The sequence below is a fragment of the Pseudorca crassidens genome, chromosome 8 (assembly GCF_039906515.1).
Source record: "Pseudorca crassidens isolate mPseCra1 chromosome 8, mPseCra1.hap1, whole genome shotgun sequence".
Taxonomy (NCBI): Eukaryota; Metazoa; Chordata; class Mammalia; order Artiodactyla; family Delphinidae; genus Pseudorca; species Pseudorca crassidens.
In genome coordinates this window covers 55,626,580-55,647,742 of record NC_090303.1, presented here as the reverse complement: position 1 = coordinate 55,647,742, position 21,163 = coordinate 55,626,580, and the positions used below count along the sequence as shown (strand labels likewise).

The window sequence follows — 21,163 nt, the reverse complement described above, 5'->3', positions numbered from 1 at the left end:
TCCTGATGTAATTAATCTTATGGGCCATAACTCTCTTAGGGAGAAGCTTTATTTTTAGCTATATTCTCACTAGGTAAATATGACAAACAATAAAGCTTATGCAAATAAAACCGAATAGGTAATCATACCAATAATCATCCAGGCAACACGAGCATAAAGAACAAATTAAAAACCAGAAAATACAAGCTAGTCACATTTTAAAAAAAAAAAAAGAAAAAAAATGTTCAAGGTACAAGTAACTAAATAATATTGATAGGGAGTAACTATTTCCTTTTTAACTATATGGTAGTATAGTGGGTAGAAGGGAGATCTATGTAGGAGTTCTTAACTTTTTCCATGCCATGGGCTCCTTTATCGATCTGGTGAACCCTTTGGAATCCTTCTTGGAAAAATGTTTTTAAATGTATAACATAAACATAAGGAGAACTACAAAGAAAATTATTTCACCATGATATATTTTAAGCCCAGGTTAAGAACTCCTGAGCCTAAAAGGATGCATCTGAAAGGGTACAGGAGATTCAAACTACACAGGCTCAAGGATCACCAACCATCACTACCAAAAAGAAAAAAGAATTTTTTTAATCCGTAAACCAAAATGACAAAGTATTCTAAGTTACCAAAAACACAGGTTTAATAAATTTTTCAAACCATAAAAATTTTAAATACACACATATTGAGATACTTGAATTCACCAAGAACACCAATATAGAAAGCAAAGACGGTCCAGAATGTATCACCAAAAAATGAGATCAAGCAGGCAAAGCTAACAAACTCAAAATATAATTCACTGAAATATATCTAAGATTTTGATCAATCAGAATATAGTTTTTAGTTAACCTCTTTCATTAAAAAAACCTTAATTTCAACCTTTAATGTTGAAAGTCTATCTAAAATTCAAGTATAACTTCCACCCCTAACCAATCTTAATGGAAGTGACAGTGTCTGAAAATTATTGCTGCAATATGTGAAATTCTTAATACTTAACACTTCAAGAAACTCTGTCCTTGGGCAACATATGAATTTAAGTGGAAATAAATCTACTTTTTACAAAAGTTCCAATTACCTAAAGCTGAATGTTCTAAAGGTATACTGTTTATTTAGAAATTTTTACACATAAACCTGATTTTCAGACTTTTCTCTGAAGTCAAATTCTTTTTAGTTATGGTCATTAATCACAATTAGTACAAAACTGTTCAACCAGATTCTCCCTGAATCATATATAATTACAGGTAGAACCCTGAATTTGGAATAAAATCTGAGTTCTCCTAAATACTAACAAAAAGCTTTATTCAGAAATAGGAAAGCATCACTTGCTTTCTTAGTCTACCCAACCTTGTCTGGATATATTAGAAAACAGGTTAAAAGACCTTTAAACTGTTAAACCCATATTCCAATCTCTACCTCTCACTGCATGATTCTACATGAAAATTTTCAAAGTAAGAAAGGCATTTAGGACATAATTTAATCTTCTTTGATCTTCAGCAATTTTTACCACCATTTTGAGTTACAGTTTCAACTGTGCTTCAGCATAGGTGTGAAAGTGTTGGTTTAAAATGTGTTGAAAGTATTTCAGTGCCCAGGACACCCTCTGGAAGTCTCTTTTTTTAAAATTTTTTTTATTTTAACTGAATCCCTACTTATCCATTCATCCATTCAAATGCTAGATAAACTGGATGCTCATCTAACACCTAACAGGCAGAAGCAGGGAAATTAGGCATAAAAAATGAATAAAATACTTGTCTCTACCAAGACAGTCTTGTCTCTACCAAGCTCACCATCTTGTGGGGGGAGGAAAAAAATTACACCTCTACATGCCTATACACTGAACTAAAACAGCTGCAGGAGAATGAATGGTGGGTATCAGCAAAGACTTCTTATAAGAAATTACACTTGAACCTTCAGCTGAGAATTAATGGCTAAACATGGACTTTCTAAGCAGAGGCACTCAAGAATAACCATTTCTTTCCAGAAAACATTCAGTTTGCTAATTAGTTCAACTCCAATGAATAGTCTTTTTATTGAATGTAAGCATGCAAATACAAATAATACCATCTATTAAGAATCTATGAAGCACATAAAACATTCTCAATACTGAAGTTTATTTCTTCAGTTCCAAAAATAAATTTTGAAAATGACATTTTCTTTGATTCATGTTTGTTTCAATCTACATAAATTTTATATCATCTTACTACGAGAACAGCAATGGACTTGAGTTCTAGCCCTAGCTCAGCCCTAATTAGCTTTATGACTTTAAATAACTTATTTAATTGTTGTAGACCCAATTTCTTTATTTGCAAAACAATAAGATGAGAGCAGATGAATTCTAAGGTCTGTAAATTTAAAATTCCAAGGTTCTAGGCATGCAAGAAATTCAAAACAAGCCTCTACCTTGGTCAAGGTATTTTAATACTTATATTAAAAAAAAAGTAATAAATTTTAGATTTTAAACCAAAAATTTAGGGTATAATTTTACAATAATATCTATGCTTTATTTATGAGAGTCTAAAGTACAGAAACATTTCTTATAAGTAACTATAGGGCAGACAAAACTACACTCAACGGCCTAAAAGATTCTAAAAACAACAAAAAGAGAAGGTTTTCAAATTTTACTGTTCCTGGGCTTCCCTGGTGGTGCAGTGGTTGAGAGTCCGCCTGCCGATGCAGGGAACACGGGTTCGTGCCCCGGTCCGGGAAGATCCCACATGCCGCAGAGCGGCTGGGCCCGTGAGCCATGGCCACTGAGCCTGCGCGTCCGGAGCCTGTGCTCCGCAACGGGAGAGGCCACAACAGTGAGAGGCCCGCGTTCCACAAAAAAAAAAAAAAAAAAAAAAAAAAATTTTACTGTTCCTTCTAGTACTGATTAAATTATTTCCAAATAAGTCATTTGAGCTGCTAAATATACAATACAAATCTGATTACTTTGCAATGTGATATTCCCTCAATGGCAGTATCAGCTACCAAAAGAACATCACTGTTGCACAGATTTAAAAGGAGGTAGGATTCTTGTTAAGACTACCGCTGAAATTATTAGAGGTCTTCCAGAATTAGGTTGCTAACTCAAAATTTAATGGAAACGAATACAAACAGTAGTCTAGATTAGCAGAACATCACTGCCAATTACTATATCGAACAGTATGAGCCTCTGCCAAAAAGATACAACCTAATTAATTTACAACTCCACTAATTTCAAATTTGTGATATTTATCGCCAGGGCTAGATTAAAGAACACTTTTATTTAATAAATACTTTCGCAAAAGCAAAAAACAAAATAATTAGATTCATCATTCTCTCCATCATAAAAGAGACTATCCTTTGAAGCTTTCACATCAGAAGAAACTACTTACAGTTATTATATGTGTGCACATATACATACACACACACACACACACACACACACATCAGTCTTATCTGATCAAGAATGTTTACCTAGCAAAGATGAGCACAAATAAATAATTGTCTGTGAATTATTCTATAATTTCATATTTTTCATTAATTTATACAAGCTTTTACATCAAAGAAAATTAATGGATTTTTAGCACACTTATACTGCATTTCCAGCACATAGTTTTACTTTCATTAGCAAAAATATTTACAATCTTTGACTTGCCTGATCAAACTGGGTAACTTCTTGGCCAGAAGGAATCTGTAGTCCCCAAAGTCTATACTTTTTGGCAACACTAGAAAACTGTAGATCTAAAGGAATCTCAGCTATATCAGATCGACTTAGAATTTCACTATTTCCATAGTCAATATATCTCACCAGATACTGGAAAAAAATGAGAGAAATGCTAACACAGAACTTAGATTAAATATCTCCAAAGAAACTACCCATTTGCTGCTTTCTGTTAACTACCTGTAAATCATGATAGCATTTTACCTGAAACTGACAAAATGCATTCAGAAATGAGAGCTCCAGCAATATCCTCAAAACATAGAAAATCCATAGTCCATGAGGTCCCGAGGATTTCTATATTTGGTACTAGTTCAACCAGGACCAAACTACTATTTCCAACAGTACCATTTCTCATTTTGATTTTTTTTAAACAATAGTATTTAAATAAAACATAAATCTGTGAAACTTACGACTCTCTCCTATCTCAAATGTTAAAATCAATCAACCTTCAAAATCAATCAACCTTCTTAAATTCAAGTTGGAAACAATAAAATCTGAAAATAAAGGCAAAGTTATGAAACTTTCTTTGATAAACTTAAGCCTGTTCTGTTAGATCTTGGAAATGAATCAAATTCACCCTTACCTCCAGCTCTATATCTGTGTGAAAGGTAAAAAAGAAAAATAGTTTATTACAAGGTCAAAAGCCATCTCGTCCTTTAATTTAAAAAAGTTACAGCCAAACCAAAAGCAAACACAAAATATCATCTTCAGTTGTCAAACTGTGGAGAAAAGGTCTATTTCACTAAGATAAACCACTACCCATGACAGTAATAAATCACAAGATTTTTTAAAGATATTTGGAACATTACTCAAGGTGTTTCACCTTACCTTCTTATTACACCAAGAACAATATTTACAAAACATACATATTATAAAATATTTTAAGTCCAGGAAAGTAGACACAGAAGAAAACAGTAAAAGAAACCCTACAGAGATGCTTTTACAGAGCCTGCAATGTGCAATTGCCAGCAAACAGCTACTCAGAATCCTATCTCCACAAATTCCCTTAAAAATCTCCCACAATTTCACAACGTAAAAAACAAAATAGCTAAATGCAAAGAAAATTCATCACATTTAACCAAGGCGTGAGAAAGTGGCAAGCCAATCTTCATTATTAACAATATGCATATCAACTAAGTAAAAGATAACCATAACTTCAGGATCAATCAAATATTCTCTTCCTACTCAACCTTAATAGAATGAACTTTTAAGTTACTCAGCAAGAATCAAACATAATTATTAAGAACTGAGGTACAAAGGACCAACTGGTCACCAAAAATAATCACAAATTATGTAATCTATACTTGGATAATCTGGGGTGATTATACAACAACTTAAAATCAGAAGAATATTCCTGAATCTGACTTGTATTTTTTTAAGCAATTCATTTCTTTTGTGTTCTCTACAGGGAAAAATTTATGTTTTAATCAGTTTATAAGTTCATTCAACCATATTTTATTACTACTATGAATAAACAATGAAGAACTAAATAAGCATCAAATTTTGGAACCAAAATAAATATTCCTCAGAGCAAAAAAATTGAACACTTGTTCCTGCCTTTTCATCACTGATTATTTTCAGTACTTTGCATCTGTACCAACATTTATCTTCAGAAAATAATCCTCCATAAATCTACAAAGAGAAAAAGAAAGTAAAATTATTTGGCATTTTAATGAATTTAATGCTAAGTAGATCAGAATAATAATTAGCGTTTATTAAGGACTTACTATACACAAATAAGCACGTATAGATAACAACCCTATGAGGCAGGTACTTTGTTTTCACCATTATATGCCCAAAGTCATAGTAGGCAGCAGAACCAGGATTCAAATTCAGGCAACTGACTTCAGAGTTCATTATGTTTTTCTGCCTCTCCAAAAAACAGGAGAGAGAAGACGAAAGACATAAAAACAGAAAACTCAAAAAAAGGCCCAAGCATCAAAGACTTAAAGTCATGCTGTTTTGATGTCTGAAGACATAACTGGTACAATTAATTGTTCTTAAAACACAAACATGCCAAGTACATGCCACTTAAGTCTAATTCTCTACCATGGTAGGATCCCTATGTCCAACCAGACAAGAAAGATTCTTACACTTTTTACTCTATACAGAAAGGCTTCAGTGTTATTGTAAATGTAAGTAAATAAATTACATTAGATAATATCCTTCATACTGAACCTTCATATATTTTAAATTTATATTTTAATTTAATTATGTTTAATAGAGAACAAAGAGAAAAATTTACATACTTTAAGTCAGTGTCTCAACCTCAGCACTACTGACATTAGAGACAGGATAATTCCTTGGTCGGGGGACGGAGGCTGTCTTCTGTCATATGCGTTGTAGGATGTTTAGCAGCTTCGCCCCCTGGCCTCTATGTACAAGATGCCAATAACACTCCCTCCAGTTGTGACAACCAAAAATGTCTCCACGCATTGCCAAATGTCTCCCGGGGGTGGGAGTGGAAGATACAAAGTAACCCCAGGTTGATAACCACTTTAAATCATACATTCTCAATGGGAGAAATATTATCCCCATGGGAGTAAAAACTGGTTCTTGGAGCATGGAGGAGAATCTTAGATATTACAGTGGTTTGTAGTCCTCCAAAGTTCAACCCTACCTGACAACATAAACAGATATCCAGTGTATCTGTGGTGTTAAAATGTCTTGCAGAGAGGAGACCCATTAGGGAAAAAAATGCCTTAGAAGGGCATAATGAAAAAAAGGTTGAGGAGCATGGCTTTAAGTGATGGAGTATAAAATTAATTTATCACTCTGAACTAGGACAAATTCACAGATTATAAAGCAAAAGGAATACAGAGGGTGAAATGTAAAAATCCTCAACTCCTCAAAGCAACAAAGTACAAATCAACTTAGACACACAAATGGATAGCTAAGAAAGCAAATGCTACAAAGGACAGGTGTGTTCAATTACCACTTAACTCTGGTTCCCTCAGCTAACACTCAACAACTGAAGGGCAAGAGACAGCACAAGTGGCATGGTACCCTCTCCTAGCCATCTTACTTCATTTTTCAGCAAGCAAACAGGTTTAGTAGCAGAAATACCTGATCATCAACCGTCCTATCCAATTTCAAACCTTGCAAAAGATCACATTACCGTTAGTTACGATTTTGTAATATATACCAATAAAATTAACAATTCAATACAAGGCAAGTGACAGAAATGGTGTATCATTGCAACCCAGTCTAGGTAGGGGTGGGGATACCTCTAGAAACAGAGCTCGAACCCAACCAAACTGAGCAATCTAAGGTCCTTGCCTCTGTTAGTGTGAATAATCACAACCACCATCATAAATACAAATCTATCCCAAATAGGTTTGTCTTGAGAGCACAGTCAGAACTATATAGTCATTCCCACTGTGCCTAGTCCCAATCTTCTCTCACGACTCCACAATTCACACCCCATGTCCTGACTACATGGTAAGAGGAAGAGAACTACTCAATCACTAAAGAAAATTTACACACAATAATCCATTCACAGATAATCAGAGGTGGCTAAGTAATCATTTATAATGAGAAGTCTATTACTGACAATAGGTTGAATTTTTTGTAAAGTAAGTAATTTATTTTGCATTCAACAGAGGAAAAACGGATATGTCTTAACTCATAATACTATTAAACACAGTCACAGACTACAAGGATGTTTAAAAAAAAACCCTAAAATCTTTACAAATTGCATTATCTTATCCATTCTGATGCTCAGCTCCAAGCTACAATCCTTTCTTCCTTCTAAATTTCTTTTTATACCTTTTTATATATGTCATTGGGGTTTAAAATTATTTTTAAATAAAACTAAATAAAGGCACATTATTAAAAGAAAATCAAAGTATACCCAAAGAGGTAAAGAGTAAGACTTCCTTCCCAATACTCTTCCACTTCCTGAAAATTTTTTGGAATGTTTTTGATCCACAATTGGATGAATCCATGGATGTGGAACCCATGGATATGGAGGGCCAACTGTACAGAACTTCCTACAAATCAATCTAGACAAACAACCTTGAAAACTGGGAAAAGATCTCAATAGGTACTTCACAAAACAGGATATCCAAATGGGTAATAAAACCTGAAAAGCATGCTTAAGCTTAGTACTCCTCAGGAAAATGAAATTAAAATCACAAAATAACAATACACACCCACCAAAATGGCTAAAATTAGAAAGACTGACAATGAGAAAGGTTGGTGAGGACACTGAGGAACTGGAACTCTCATACTTTGCTGGTAAGGATGCAAACTGGTTCAATACTTTTCCAAACTGATTGGCCAGTACCTACTATAGTGAAACATGCCTACCCCATGACTTGGCAATTTTACTCGTAGGTATATACAAAAAAGAAATAAGTTAAAATATCCATTAGAAGGCTTGTATAAGGATTTCACAGCAGTTTCATTCACAGTAGCCAAAAACTACAAACACTCCAAACGCCCATCAAAGGAGAACAGATAAATTTTGGTATATTTATACAGTGAAATACTGCATAGCTTGAAAAAGAACAAACACACAATAATATAGATGCACACAATAATATGGATAAATCTCAGAAATTACGTTGAACAAGCCAGACATATACAAAAGAGTACATATTGTATAATTTAAGAACAGGCAAATGAACCTATGGTGATAGAAGTCAGAATAATGATTACCTTTGTTAGGGGACTACTGACCAAGAATTGACTGAGAAGGGGCCTAAGGGAATTTTCTAGGGTGATAAAATTGTATCTTGATCTGGGTGGTGATCACACAGATGCATAGATATGAAAAATTCATCAAGAGATTAAGAGATACACTCTTCACTGTAAGTTATATGTCAAAAAATATATGTACATATATATATTGTCCAACTGTTCTCCATAAGTATGTCTCTTACAAATTTTTATGAATCAGTGTCAAGGGCAAGGATTCTATTTTGTTCACCACTGTATACTTAATGCTTAACACAGTGCCCAGTACCTAGCAGATAGTTCGTAAGTATTTTTGAAAAAGTAAACTTATTATGACTGTAGTTTATACAAATTCTAAAAACTTGCCTCTTCCTTTCAAATATATTAAAAATTCCAAAAACTATAAAATCTGAGACACAGGAAAGCTAATAAGAAAGATAGAATAATTATACCCAAGAATATGGCTCACCTTCTTTGGATCAAGTTTCCCAAAGACTGAACTGGCATGGGGACAGACTTCAGACAGTGAACAACCAATCTTCATAATATCCTTATTTCTACTGATACTCTAGAAGGAAGAACAGATATAGTATAAGATTCAGTAAAATATTATTTGACAGTGTTATGCAAATGAGGGTTCTACTATGCATAATACTTAAAAGGTTTTGGAGCATTAGAAATTAAATCAATTCTTATGTCATTATTTTTTCATAATTCAAAAAAGTTCTTTGTAAGAAATGGAACTAGGCTATAGAAAATTTTCACTTCTCAATGAGTTCAAATTATTTGGAATTCAAACTAAGATACCAAATATTATTAATATCATATTAAGAGGTAACTTTAAACAATTGTCTCTGGGTTTTACTTTAGCTCTAATTGCTCAAAATAGATACCATATTTTGGTCAAATGACATGGATCTTCTCACATATTTGTTGTTGTAAAGGAAACAGATGTAAAAACAATTTCCAAATGTACAGGTTCTCTGTATATAAATACTGTAATCTAGTTAGTAAATTTATTTCTCACAGGGGCATGGGCTAACAATTTTGAAACTACTTTAGGTGTATACTAGGACTGAACAAGTAAGTAAATATGTTCTAGATAATGAAAGCAGGGAGAGAGAAATTACAAATAAGGAAAGAAGGCTAGAATGAACCTGCAGTGTTAGATTACAATTGGAAAGTATCAGTATGAACTCGTGTGTGTGTGTGTGTGTGTGTGTATACATACACACACACATATACACAAACACACATATATGTGTGCATGTGTATACATGTTTGTGTGTGAATATATGCATATATGAAAGACACACAGATACAGATGTGTATATGTGTTAGTTATATATTTGTACTTATATAGTATATTTATAAATATATATATAGTTCCTATCTCTGTCCACTGAGAGAGCCTAGAAACAATGACACTCAAGTAGCAATAAGCACACCTAGTGCCCAGATCTTGATTTTTAAACACCATTCTCCAATAAAAGGAACAAGAGTTCTTTGGAGAGTGGTTGAATCCAGGGCTAGGACAGGGAAATAAAAGATGATCCTGGAACATCTGGTGATGCCAGAAAGTAAAGTAATATTCAAAAAAAGAATGGGTGCATTTTAAAGGATACAGTAGCTAATGTAAACAATCTCCTATTGGCCAAAGCTGGAACAATTTAAACAACAAAATAAATGATAGTATGGGATTATAATCCATGGAATAAATACCCATAGTTTTATATTAATATAAATAATTGAATAAATAAATACATAAATGCTGGAGAGGAAATAGCTCTTCCTTAAAGAGGAATTCCAATTAATAAATGTAGAAGGAATGAGGAAAATAGAAAACCATCATTAGGCAAAGCCCATAGCAATAAATAAAAAATTCGTGGGTAAAAAGTTTAAGAGAAACAAGATTAGATAGTCTCAATGCATCTCCCTCTAAAACACTTATTACTTACAAAAGGAAACACAGTAACTTTACAATTAAGAAACCCAGCAGTTACCACCTTAACCAAGTGGATCAAGGTTAACATCATCAATAGTGAAATATAACAACATCATAAATCCCCAATATGACATAATTTCAGTACACATCACTTCTGTAGTATTACTGCCAATCTATTTATGAGAAATCATAAACAAATAAAAACTGACCAGAATTCATTAAAAATGTCAAAATCATGAAAAATAAGTATAAATAAAGGAACTATCAAAGGTTGGAAGAGACTAAGGATACATGACAACTAAATATAATGTGGGATCCTGAATTAGATCCTGGAATAGAAACAACAAAAAAAAGGCGAGGCGGGGACGGGGAACTGGTGGAATTTGAATAAGGGCTGTAGTTAAGATTTAACAGCATTGTACCAATGTTAATTTCCTGACTTTGACCCTTGTACTTTGGTTATGTAAAATGTTAGCAACAAGGAAAGCTAGGTGAAGGGTATAAAGAAATTAATTTTACAACTTTCCTGTAAGTCTAAAGTTATTTCAAAGTAAACTGTTAAATATATATATATATGTTCTTTAAAAATATATCAATAATGTGAAGTCAGAAAGAGAAAAATATTGTATATTAACGTGTATATGCGGAATCTAGAAAAATGGTACAGATGAACTGGTTTGCAAGGCAGAAAGAGAGACACAGATGTAGAGAACGTATGGACACCAAGGAGGGAAAGCGGGGGGCGGGGGGGCGGGGGGGCGGAGGGTGGGATGAACTGGTAGATTGGGATTGACATGTATACACTAATATGTATAAAATAGATAATAAGAACCTACTGTATAAAAAAAAGTAAGTTAAATAAAATTCAAAAAAACAAAAAACAAAATATATATATCAATAACATATTCAATAAGACTAGAAAGAACATGATTATCTCTGTAACAAAATAAACTCTGAAAGAGCAGTTCAAATGACATCATGATGAATATAAGTACTGATAAACAGTAAAAATGGGAAGTGAATTTAAACTGACCCCAAGACACACTTGAAGCAGCCTTTGTAAATAAACTCCTGGAATGAGCTCGCTAAAGTTCAAAATACACCAAAGTACTTTACATAATTAGATTTTGTAGGTATATGGACTAGCATAAATGGAAGCTCTTTTCTTTCAAAGGTCAAACACTTAAGATTCCTTCAACTGCCACTCATCAAACTAGGCCTACCAAAATTTCTGAAGTGTTTTCATGTAAATGGCTTAAATGGCAGAAATCCATAGTGGTAGAAAAACAGAGACTATGTGTGAGCAAACCTTCAACTTGACCTGCCTCCACGTGTTTCTAAATCTCTATTTACTCTTCATCTACACCCTATCCCAACCTAATTAAATGTTAAAATTTGCATCTTTTCTCTCCTGCCATATTCTTTCTGTAGGATTACTATTTTATTGTCGCCCTTCCTGTTACACAGGATGTACACAACTGGTGTTAAAAAGTACAATACATTCTACAGCTGAGCACCACTTTCTGTAACTGAACAGGCAAAGAAATTATACTGAACATCAGCATCTGGCAGTATTTTTCAGAAAAAAAAAGTGTCTAAAGTGGGTTTAAATTGATTAACACTATTAAATCACTTCTAATATTTGATATTATATGATTCAATACAGCCATACAATTACATAAAATGTGTTAACATCAAAGAATACAACCAAAATTAAGATAGCAAACAAAGCCTATATAACTTTTTTTAACAGAAAATACTCTTGAAACCTGCATGTAACTGCCCATTCTTTTAAAGAAAACCTACTTAAAGCAAAATTATCAACCTCCAGAAAAATCACACACAGTAAGCCTATCCCCACAAAGTGTACAAAATGCACACTTGAAAAATACAAAATTAAAACAACTGTAAGCAACAGGTGAGCTGCATATTTATAAGAATGTGAAAAGAAGTCCTCCCATTTTTAGCGCTGTTGTATAAAGAACTGTCTTTTGATGTGAAATTCATGAATTGTCCTGTTGGGACCACACTTTACAAAAATACCATGTTTTTGAAATGAGATTACAGAGCAAGATAGAGCATCTTAGCAATGTCACCTTACTAAAGTTTTTTTCTTTGATTTTTACTACTTTATCAAAATATATCAAAACTTTATCAAACATCAAAAGATGTTCCTTAGATATGTAGGATTCATTTTTAAAATTCTTGCTTAGAAACAATATACAAAGGAGAAGCACATTTATTCCCAATCACACTCCTGAAAGATGCTTCTCAAGGTTGAGAAGGGTCTTCTCTCTTTTTTTTACTGGTTGTTTTTGGCCTTAGCATGTGTTAAGATGTGAGATTTCAGGTTAGTCGACTGAGCAAACTTCTTATTACAACCGTCGAAGGGGCACATACAGGACGTGGCTCCGGTATGGATTCGCACATGTGTGCACAAACAATTTGCTTCTCGAAAAAAATCATTCGATTCATATGGACGCCTTATCAGTTTTCACTTAATCTTTTCATCCAATTAAGATATTTTTCCTCACTTTTTGAAATATGTTTAAATTTCTACAGGGGCCTCAACTTCATGGTTGAAATCAGAGGTTGGCAAATTATGGGCTCTCTTACCTGTTTTGGTAAATAAAATTTTAACAGATCACAGCTATACATATTTATTTATGTATTGTCTATGGCTGCCTTTGCACTACAATGGCAGCTTTTGTAGAGCTGAACAGTTGCAAAAGAGACCCACAAACCTTAAAATATTTACTATCTAATATTTCACAGAAAAAGTTTGCTGACTCCTGGTTTAAATCATAGTTCCAAATTCAAGCAACAGCTTCACATAAAGGTCAATAAAAATCAAAGTCTAGAGCTGCAATGACCAATACAATAGCCAATTCTTACTTGAAATATGGCTAGTCTGATTTAAGTTGTGCTGGAAATCTAAAATATACACTGGATAGGAAAAAAAGGAAAATAAACTATCTTGGTAACATTTGTATTTATTATATTTTGAAATGATATTTTGGATATGCTGAGTTACATAAAATATATTTATTAAAATCAGTTTTGCCCATTTCTTTTTACTTTTTTATGTGCCTACTAAATTTTAAATTACTTATATGGCTGACATTGTATTTCTACCAGACAGTGCTGGTCTGAAAATCTTATTTAAGATAATAAATGTTTTTCCTACATAATGAGCTTAAAAATATCATTTATCATCCAACCTGGAACAATGTTGAGAGGGTCACAGGTGCTATTAATGCAGAGACAATGGGCATTGAACCAGAACATTGTGGGCAACCTTTAGAAAATATGTTCATAAGCACAGATACAAATTTGCCAAAATTTTTCTATGACTATCACCCTTCTAAAATGTTTTCTATATAGATTTAAGAACACTGAGTTAATCATATGTCTTCTATAACCTTTCTTCTCATAAATCCTATTTCCCACATTGCCAATTCACTCTACCCGTACAAAAAGGAGTTCTCAGGCTGTAGAAGTACAGAGAAATGTTATTCCCTTCCCTCCTATATCATGTAGTTCACAAAATTAAAAATTAGTGAGTAATTGTGTACCTCTGAGGGATTCACCTTTTAAATTCTGGAACAGAAGCACTTTGGTGCCTTGCTTTGTATTTAAAACTGAGTAAACTTATCTGTCCTGACGCATGCCAATGTAAAATTATAAATGTTCCATTAGTACTTCCAATTATATGATGAGAAAAACATTGTACCTCAAATTCAAAATTAAGCCAATAGAAAAAAATGACTGAAATTTTAAAACTTAGTATCACTTAAGAAACAATCTTATCAGAGACCTCTAGATGGGGCTGTAACTTCAGAAATACAACAGTTTTTCAGCATCTTCAGTAATTTATGCAGCCTAGATGTGCTAAATTGAATGTAATTCTAAAACCACTACAATTTTGCTGTTTTCTTTTTTAACTCAGGGTATTATGAGCATACTACTCATAATTCTGGTATTAAGTTCCAGCTGTAACCATTTGTCTTCTAATAATGCCCTGTGTTAAATAATGTTCAATAAAAATTAAGCATTGAGAATAACAATGATATATATACATTACAGGGTTTTTATTTTTATTTTTGTTGGGGAGGACCTGGATTAGTGGAGGAAAGGGTGGGAGAGGAAATCAACCAGGCTACTATTTACCTGGGCCCAAAACGTTACTGCATCTTCTACATGACTTCCAATCACATCTTCAACTAAAACCAAATCACAATGCAAAGAAAATTAGAAATTAATCAAGATCATCTAGCTCTTACAACCAACAATAATTTTTAGTGTCAGTACCTTTACTGTAATGTACTTCTTCATCCATTTGGACAATTCCTGAAAAACTAAAACAATTCAATAGTTTGAATTAGGTTCTACTAATCTGTCCATTAACACTGAATAAAGACTAAACCATATAATGTCCGAATTCCTCCAAATACGTTTTGTCCTAAGTTATCAAAATTTAAACTCTATATTAAAAACAACCCCAAAGATATTTTCTTCAATAATTGTTTTCAGTATATTGTATTTTGCAATTTCATCATACGCAATTTCTATCTTTGAAATTATCTTTGAAACCTTTGAAACCTTCTATCTTTGAAACCTTTACAAATTTACATTGAAGTGTATAATTCATGCACACTTTGATCAGTTAAATAAATACTTCAGAACAATGTGCATACTCTTTTAAAATAATTGATGCCCTCCCCAAACATGAGTAGGACTTCCATAATTTAAACAAAAAGAAACACTACAAACATATGTAAACCAAATGCTTCCGACTGGTATTTAATTTTTAAATAAACATATCTATTTTATTTAAAAGGCATAGTTGTTTCTGCTTTTGAAGATACCCTGCATTTAAAAACTGCAAAATGAATCAAACTTTATACATACCTTCAAAAATAATTTTCATTAAATAATTTGCTTTCCCAACTGCAAAATATTTCAAGATAAATGTCTACAAGTTTATAAATTTATCCTTAAAACACCAGAAGATTGCACTTTACATGCATAAATGTTATTTTTTTCAAGGAAATGGAAAACAATAAAATTTTTAAAAGAAATTTAAGAGTTAACTAAACATCACTACACCAAAGCTCCAAATACTCTCCCAACTATGGGGGGGAAAGTTAACCCTATGGGGGGGCAGGGGGGAAGGTCGTAAAAATTTTTTAAACTTTATTCTTATTTTCGTTACAACTTTTAAAAAATTTTTTCGCATACACTAACACATCTTTAAAAGAAGGATTCTTCCTCAAATACTGGCCAAAAGTAATTTTTAAATTGAGCAAAAACTTGTAAAACCAAGTTGGAATCTGTTCAGGGAAACTATATTTCACTGGAAGACACTGGCTTAAACTTAGTAAAAATGAAAATGTTTACTTTGGAAATCGCACCACACGATCTAAAAAGCCACAGCTAGAATAACGTTTAAATGTTACTTTTAAAGGGGTCAAAAAAGACTTTTCCACATGGTTATGAAGGAAGTGATGCCGCACCCACTTTCTGCAAACCTGGATTACCAAACGGCACTTCCAATTCACATCGAGAGTTTCAAATAAGTTTAGTCCAGGTCGCTCCTTAACACCTATTTCAGGAGGGATTTCGAAGCTTAAACGGCACGTAGTTTGCGGGAAGAGAAAATTCCACCCGACAACAGGCCTGCAGGTCCCTGTCTTCACCCAGAACACGCAGGCCTCAGTTATTTGCATGCCGGCTTCGCCTCCCGGCACCACACTCAGCAAATGGGGTGCCTGTCACCCTCAGAAGTGCGCCGGCGGCTCGGAGACCAAGAAGGCCAGGAAACGGGCCGTGCCCATACTGGTCAGCCCTAAAGACCACCAGAGGTGAAAATACGGTCCCTGAAGCAGCCACCATCGAACCTACCAAAAAGACTCCTACTGACCTCGCACTTTTCGCCAGAGAAGTTCTAGAAAAGTGCCCCCGGCCCACACGCTGGGCCCTCAGCCCTCCGTCTCTAGGCCGTGGCTCGCAGTCAGCTCGCCGTCCGCTCGCTGTCAGCCGGACGTGACGCAAGTGCAGAGGCTTACCTCGCGTGCCCCGGCCACTCTGGCCCCACACTGCGCTTGCGCGATCTTTGCTGCGCCTTCATACTGGCTCAGCGCGAGCCGGTGCCTCGCTCACGTGACCACCAAGGCCTGGGGGCCCAGGGCGGGGCGTGCTGGCTGAGGCCAGGCAGCTGGCGGGCAGCGCGCGGAGACTGCGCCTGCAAAATTTATGGGCGGGTATTCCCAGCACCTGCGGGCTAATGGCTACTTCTTTAACAAGCTTTCAAATAATGATATAAGGTGGTGGCTTGGATTTTGTGGCCTTTCCTAATTTGTGCGCGGTGATTAAAATTTTAAAGCAGCCAAGTTAGAAGAATTCCGGCATTCTTTTTTACAGGTGGAAAGGAGAAAATGACTTTAGTTAATGAAAATGTGGTTTTCAGATTGGTAGCTTTACAAGCATTTCTCGGTCCAGCCTAGCGTCAGATCCCTCTCTTGTGTTGCAGCGTTTTTCACATTAAGGGGGAAAAACTAATATAGCTTATCTATCCGGTTATAAGCAGATATTACCCTTTGTGGCAAACCGTTCATAACAGTAGAAAATTATCTGCATTCATTTTTTTTTTTTTTTTTCTGGTACGCGGGCCTCTCACTCTTGTGGCCCCTCCCGTTGCGGAGCACAGGCTCCGGACGCGCAGGCTCAGCGGCCATGGCTCACGGGCCCAGCCGCTCCGCGGCATGTGGGATCTTGCCGGACCGGGGCACGAACACATGTCCCCTGCATCGGCAGGCGGACTCTCAACTACTGTGCCACCAGGGAAGATCCCCATTAATTTTTTTTTTTTTTTTTGGCAGTACGCGGGCCTCTCACTGCCGCGGCCTCTCCCGTTGCGGAGCACAGGCTCCGGACGCGCAGGCTCAGCGGCCATGGCTCACGGGCCCAGCCGCTCCGCTGCATGTGGGATCCTCCCGGACCGGGGCACGAACCCGCGTCCCCTGCATCGGCAGGCGGACTCTCAACCACTGCGCCACCAGGGAAGCCCCCCTCCATTAATTTTTAACTGCTTGATTGAAGTATAATTAATATACAATAAGCTGCAGGTATTAAAAGTACATATTTAGATGGCTGAACATATTATATACTGTTGCAGTCATCCTCACTGTTAACAAAGATAACAGTCATTTCCTTTACCCCCCCAAAAGTTTCCTCATGCCTTTTTATAGTACTTGGCTCCCCATGTCTACCCCAAAGAACAGATTCTGCTTTCTGTCACCATATGTAAGTTTGCATTTTCTAGAATTGGATGTTAATGAAATCATACAGTATGTCCATTTTCTCTGTTCTCTTTCATTCAGCATAATTATTTTGAGATTCATCCATTTTTTCACATGTATCAATAGTTCGTTGCTCTTTATTGCTAAGTACTATTCCACTGATACCAGCTGTGGGGTTTTAGTAGATACTCTTTATCAGATTGAAGAAATTACCTTCTATTCTTAGTTTGCTGAGAGCTTTTATCATGAATGTATGTTCAATTTTGTCGAATACTCCATCTATTGTGATGATCATGTGGTTCTTTTTTAATTAGTTAATTGATTAGTTATTTAATTAGTTAATATGATGAATTACACTGGCTAATTTTCAAATGTTAAACCAACCTTGCATCCCTTGGATAAAACCCACTTGGTCATGATGTATTATCCTTTTTATATATTCTTATATTAGATTTGCTAAAATGTTAAGAATTTTTGCATCTATGTTCAAGAGGGATATTGGTCTGAAATTTTCTTTTCTTGTACTGTCTTTGTCTGGTTCTGATACAGAGCAAAGTAGATGACCTTCCTTCTGACATATCTTTAGGAAGTCAGTAGTAGCCCAATGCTACATCACAATGCCTATGCCATTCACTTCACTTCATCTAATCATGTAGCCACTGTATCATCTCACATCATCACAAGAAGAAATGTGGCTACAGTACAACAAGATTGTGAGAGAAAATTTTTATCACATAATTTTTTATAGTATATTGTTATAATTGTTCTATTTTGTTAGTTATTGTTAATCTCTTACTGTGCCGAACTTATACATTAAACTTTATCATAGGTATGTATGTATAGAAAAAATGTAATATTTATAGGGTTTGGTACCATCGACGGTTTCAAGAATCCACTAGGGGTCTTGGAACATATTGACCAGGGATAAGGGGGGACTACTGTATTCTGCTGTCATTTGGCTGAGTGTTCTGTAAATGTCACTAAGATCAAGTTGGTTAATAGTTGTTCAGGTCTTCTATGTCCCTACTGACGTTATATCTACATAACCCATTGGTCAGGGAGGCCCTTAGGTCATTAACTCTGACTCAAGCCTGCAGCACCTGAGAAGCATCTAGGGCAAAAAGCAAGAATTATCAGCTTCTAAGTTGATCTATCCCAATTACATATATTTAAGGACTGTAGAAATAAACAAAGAGTGTGGCCAGACCCACTGTACCCACTGAGATGGACTTCGGCCAGGACTTCATTTATCATTGGGCTTCCATAAAACCAGAGGACCATAATGGTGTTTTGGGTCCTTTGGGATCCGTATCAGCTCAGATCCTGTCCAAGAGTCCTTGGTTTAAAATCTTAATATTCCTCTTTCTCTACTGCATAGTTACCCTGGTAAATGGTGTTAAATGACTGACCCTTTGGGGAAGCATCAAGGCGATGTTAATCATATATACTTGAGAATCTTTCCTCAAAGGGATCTGGGCTTTCCCTTCCATCAATGGGCTCTAGATCTGAACTGCCTTAGATTCAGAAATTGAGTGAGGAACCATGGTTACACAAGTCAAATAACATCCTAATCAGCTGTGCTTCTATCTTTCCCCTTGGAACATCATGATCTTAACCTTCTTCACCAATCCATGCCTTCGTACCTATTAATTATGTCCATTGGGCCTCTGAAAGTTAAGTTCCACAACCTGGCCTTTGACATTTCTGCATCCCATCATCTACACTTATATAAAGGAGCCCAGTATCATGGCAGCATCTTCTACCATCAACTCTACCCTGCAGAGGTTAGCCACTGCCGAACTTCTGTGTTGCCAGTATATTCTTCACCATTACATTTCTTATTGCCTTAGTTACAAGCATCATCTGAGCCTTCCCAAAGAAAACAGTCAAGTGGTAGCTTCTCCAGTTTTAAACAACAAATCCATTCTAACATTGCTGTTTTCTTGAACTTTCTGACCCCCTCCTCAATACTATGCCAAATAACTTCTGGCATTTCTACCATATCTTCCATATGCTATCCTAGCAATGTGTTAGGACCAACTCCAGATACCCTTGCCAGGACATTAAAGCCTGAATCATGAGTAAGTGCTACTATGTCACTCTTTCCTGTCAAGCCTTATATTCCACTCCCTGATCCAACACCCTCAAGATCTATTCCCAAACATGTTTCCTAGGTTTCTTCCAGTACATTTAGACCAGAACCTGCAATTCATGCAAATTGTAACCTATCCTCCTATAAGAAGGACTGTATATCTGCTCTAAGGGTATGCTGAGATCTGATCCTAGTTACCAGTTCAGAGTCAATGAGGCATAGCAGGGATGGGTCTTAAGGAGAACAAGTATTATCTTGCAATGCAAGTGCCTCAAATAGTCTTTGCAGGATCTCCAGGCAAGGGCAGACTGCTCTCTAGCAATGTGGAGGAGACTGCTTCGGCCAGCTCAAAGGTTCAGGAAAACCTGAGGGTTCAATATTTCTCAGGCTCACCAACACACATGTCCCCATTGCATGTTTCAGGGTTCCTTTTCCTGTAGGCATGCTAACTTTGGTGGAGGAAATGATCAAGGCTGTGCATTCAGTTTCCTTTGCAGCCTTGCCACCTTTACTATTAAATTTGGGCTGGAATGTCAGCACAGATGGCCTACATCCGCATGAGATGAGATTTTTCTTGAAAGGTGCTATTGAGGCACTCTGGTTTCCACAGCATGCCTTAAGTAGCTAACATGAACCTACGCCATTTTCTTTTTTCAAGGTTTCCAAAGCAGTTAACAATGGCTAAAGAACACCTCCATCTTTATAATTTCCGTTAGTCCCATTCCACAGTAATGTCACGGCTACGGTATAACCTAACACTTCACCTTCCACCTGCTATTCAAGCAAATCCACTACAGTAACTGTGTTGCATCTACATGCCAGGAGTTATCACTACCCCACTTATCACCAGCTATGGGTCTTTACTGTCATCTATTCAATGAATATTGCAGTCACAGAATCCCATCCTGAGGGTTTGCTTTTTAAGGCCATTCCTGATACCTGTCATAGGCTGGGTTTACCCCTCACAAAAAAGCAAAGCCTAAGACAAATGTTCAAATACAGGTAAGTATATTTGGGAAGTTATCTGAGGGAACCAGAGGAAGGAGTCAGGGAGTGGGTAAGGGGAAAAGAGAAAGCTAACATAAGGATGTGGGGTTGACCATTGCTATGGGTGACTAGTGCTCAATCCTATTTTCTGAGAAAGATTATGAAAGGCATCTCAGAACTGTCTTCCCAGCAGAAGGAAGGGGAACTATTTATCTATCTATTGGCTTCCACCTCCCATTAGTCAAGTCTGGTCCCAAGGTCATTAACCCACCCGTGTATTTCATACGTGTATGATGCAGAAGGGTTCCAGTGGGCATCCCAAGCCACAGTGTCAGAGGATCTTTAGAGAAGACAGCAAGACAGAGTGCCATCAAATGGCTTCCACGTGAAGCTGTCAGAAGCCTGCTTGGAAGTGTCTCACAGCAGTACTGGAGTTAGAGGTGCACCAAGAGAATCTGAAGTGGCACATGGGAGGCATCAATACA

At 35.9% G+C, this 21,163-nt stretch overlaps 1 protein-coding gene across 2 annotated transcripts in view; it reads right to left on the bottom strand.

Moving 5' to 3' along the window:
* Positions 1-14,637, bottom strand: part of STK31 (serine/threonine kinase 31) — an 84,959-nt gene extending 70,322 nt beyond the window's left edge. For both annotated transcript variants that reach the window (XM_067745538.1, XM_067745539.1), the window contains exons 1-5: positions 14,610-14,637; positions 14,469-14,521; positions 8,823-8,921; positions 5,231-5,305; positions 3,608-3,766 (exon numbers count right to left, since the gene is read on the bottom strand). In XM_067745538.1, the coding sequence (XP_067601639.1) occupies positions 3,608-3,766; positions 5,231-5,305; positions 8,823-8,921; positions 14,469-14,521; positions 14,610-14,637 (414 nt within the window). The remainder of the gene's footprint in view (positions 1-3,607; positions 3,767-5,230; positions 5,306-8,822; positions 8,922-14,468; positions 14,522-14,609) is intronic.
* Positions 14,638-21,163: the final 6,526 nt, after the last annotated feature.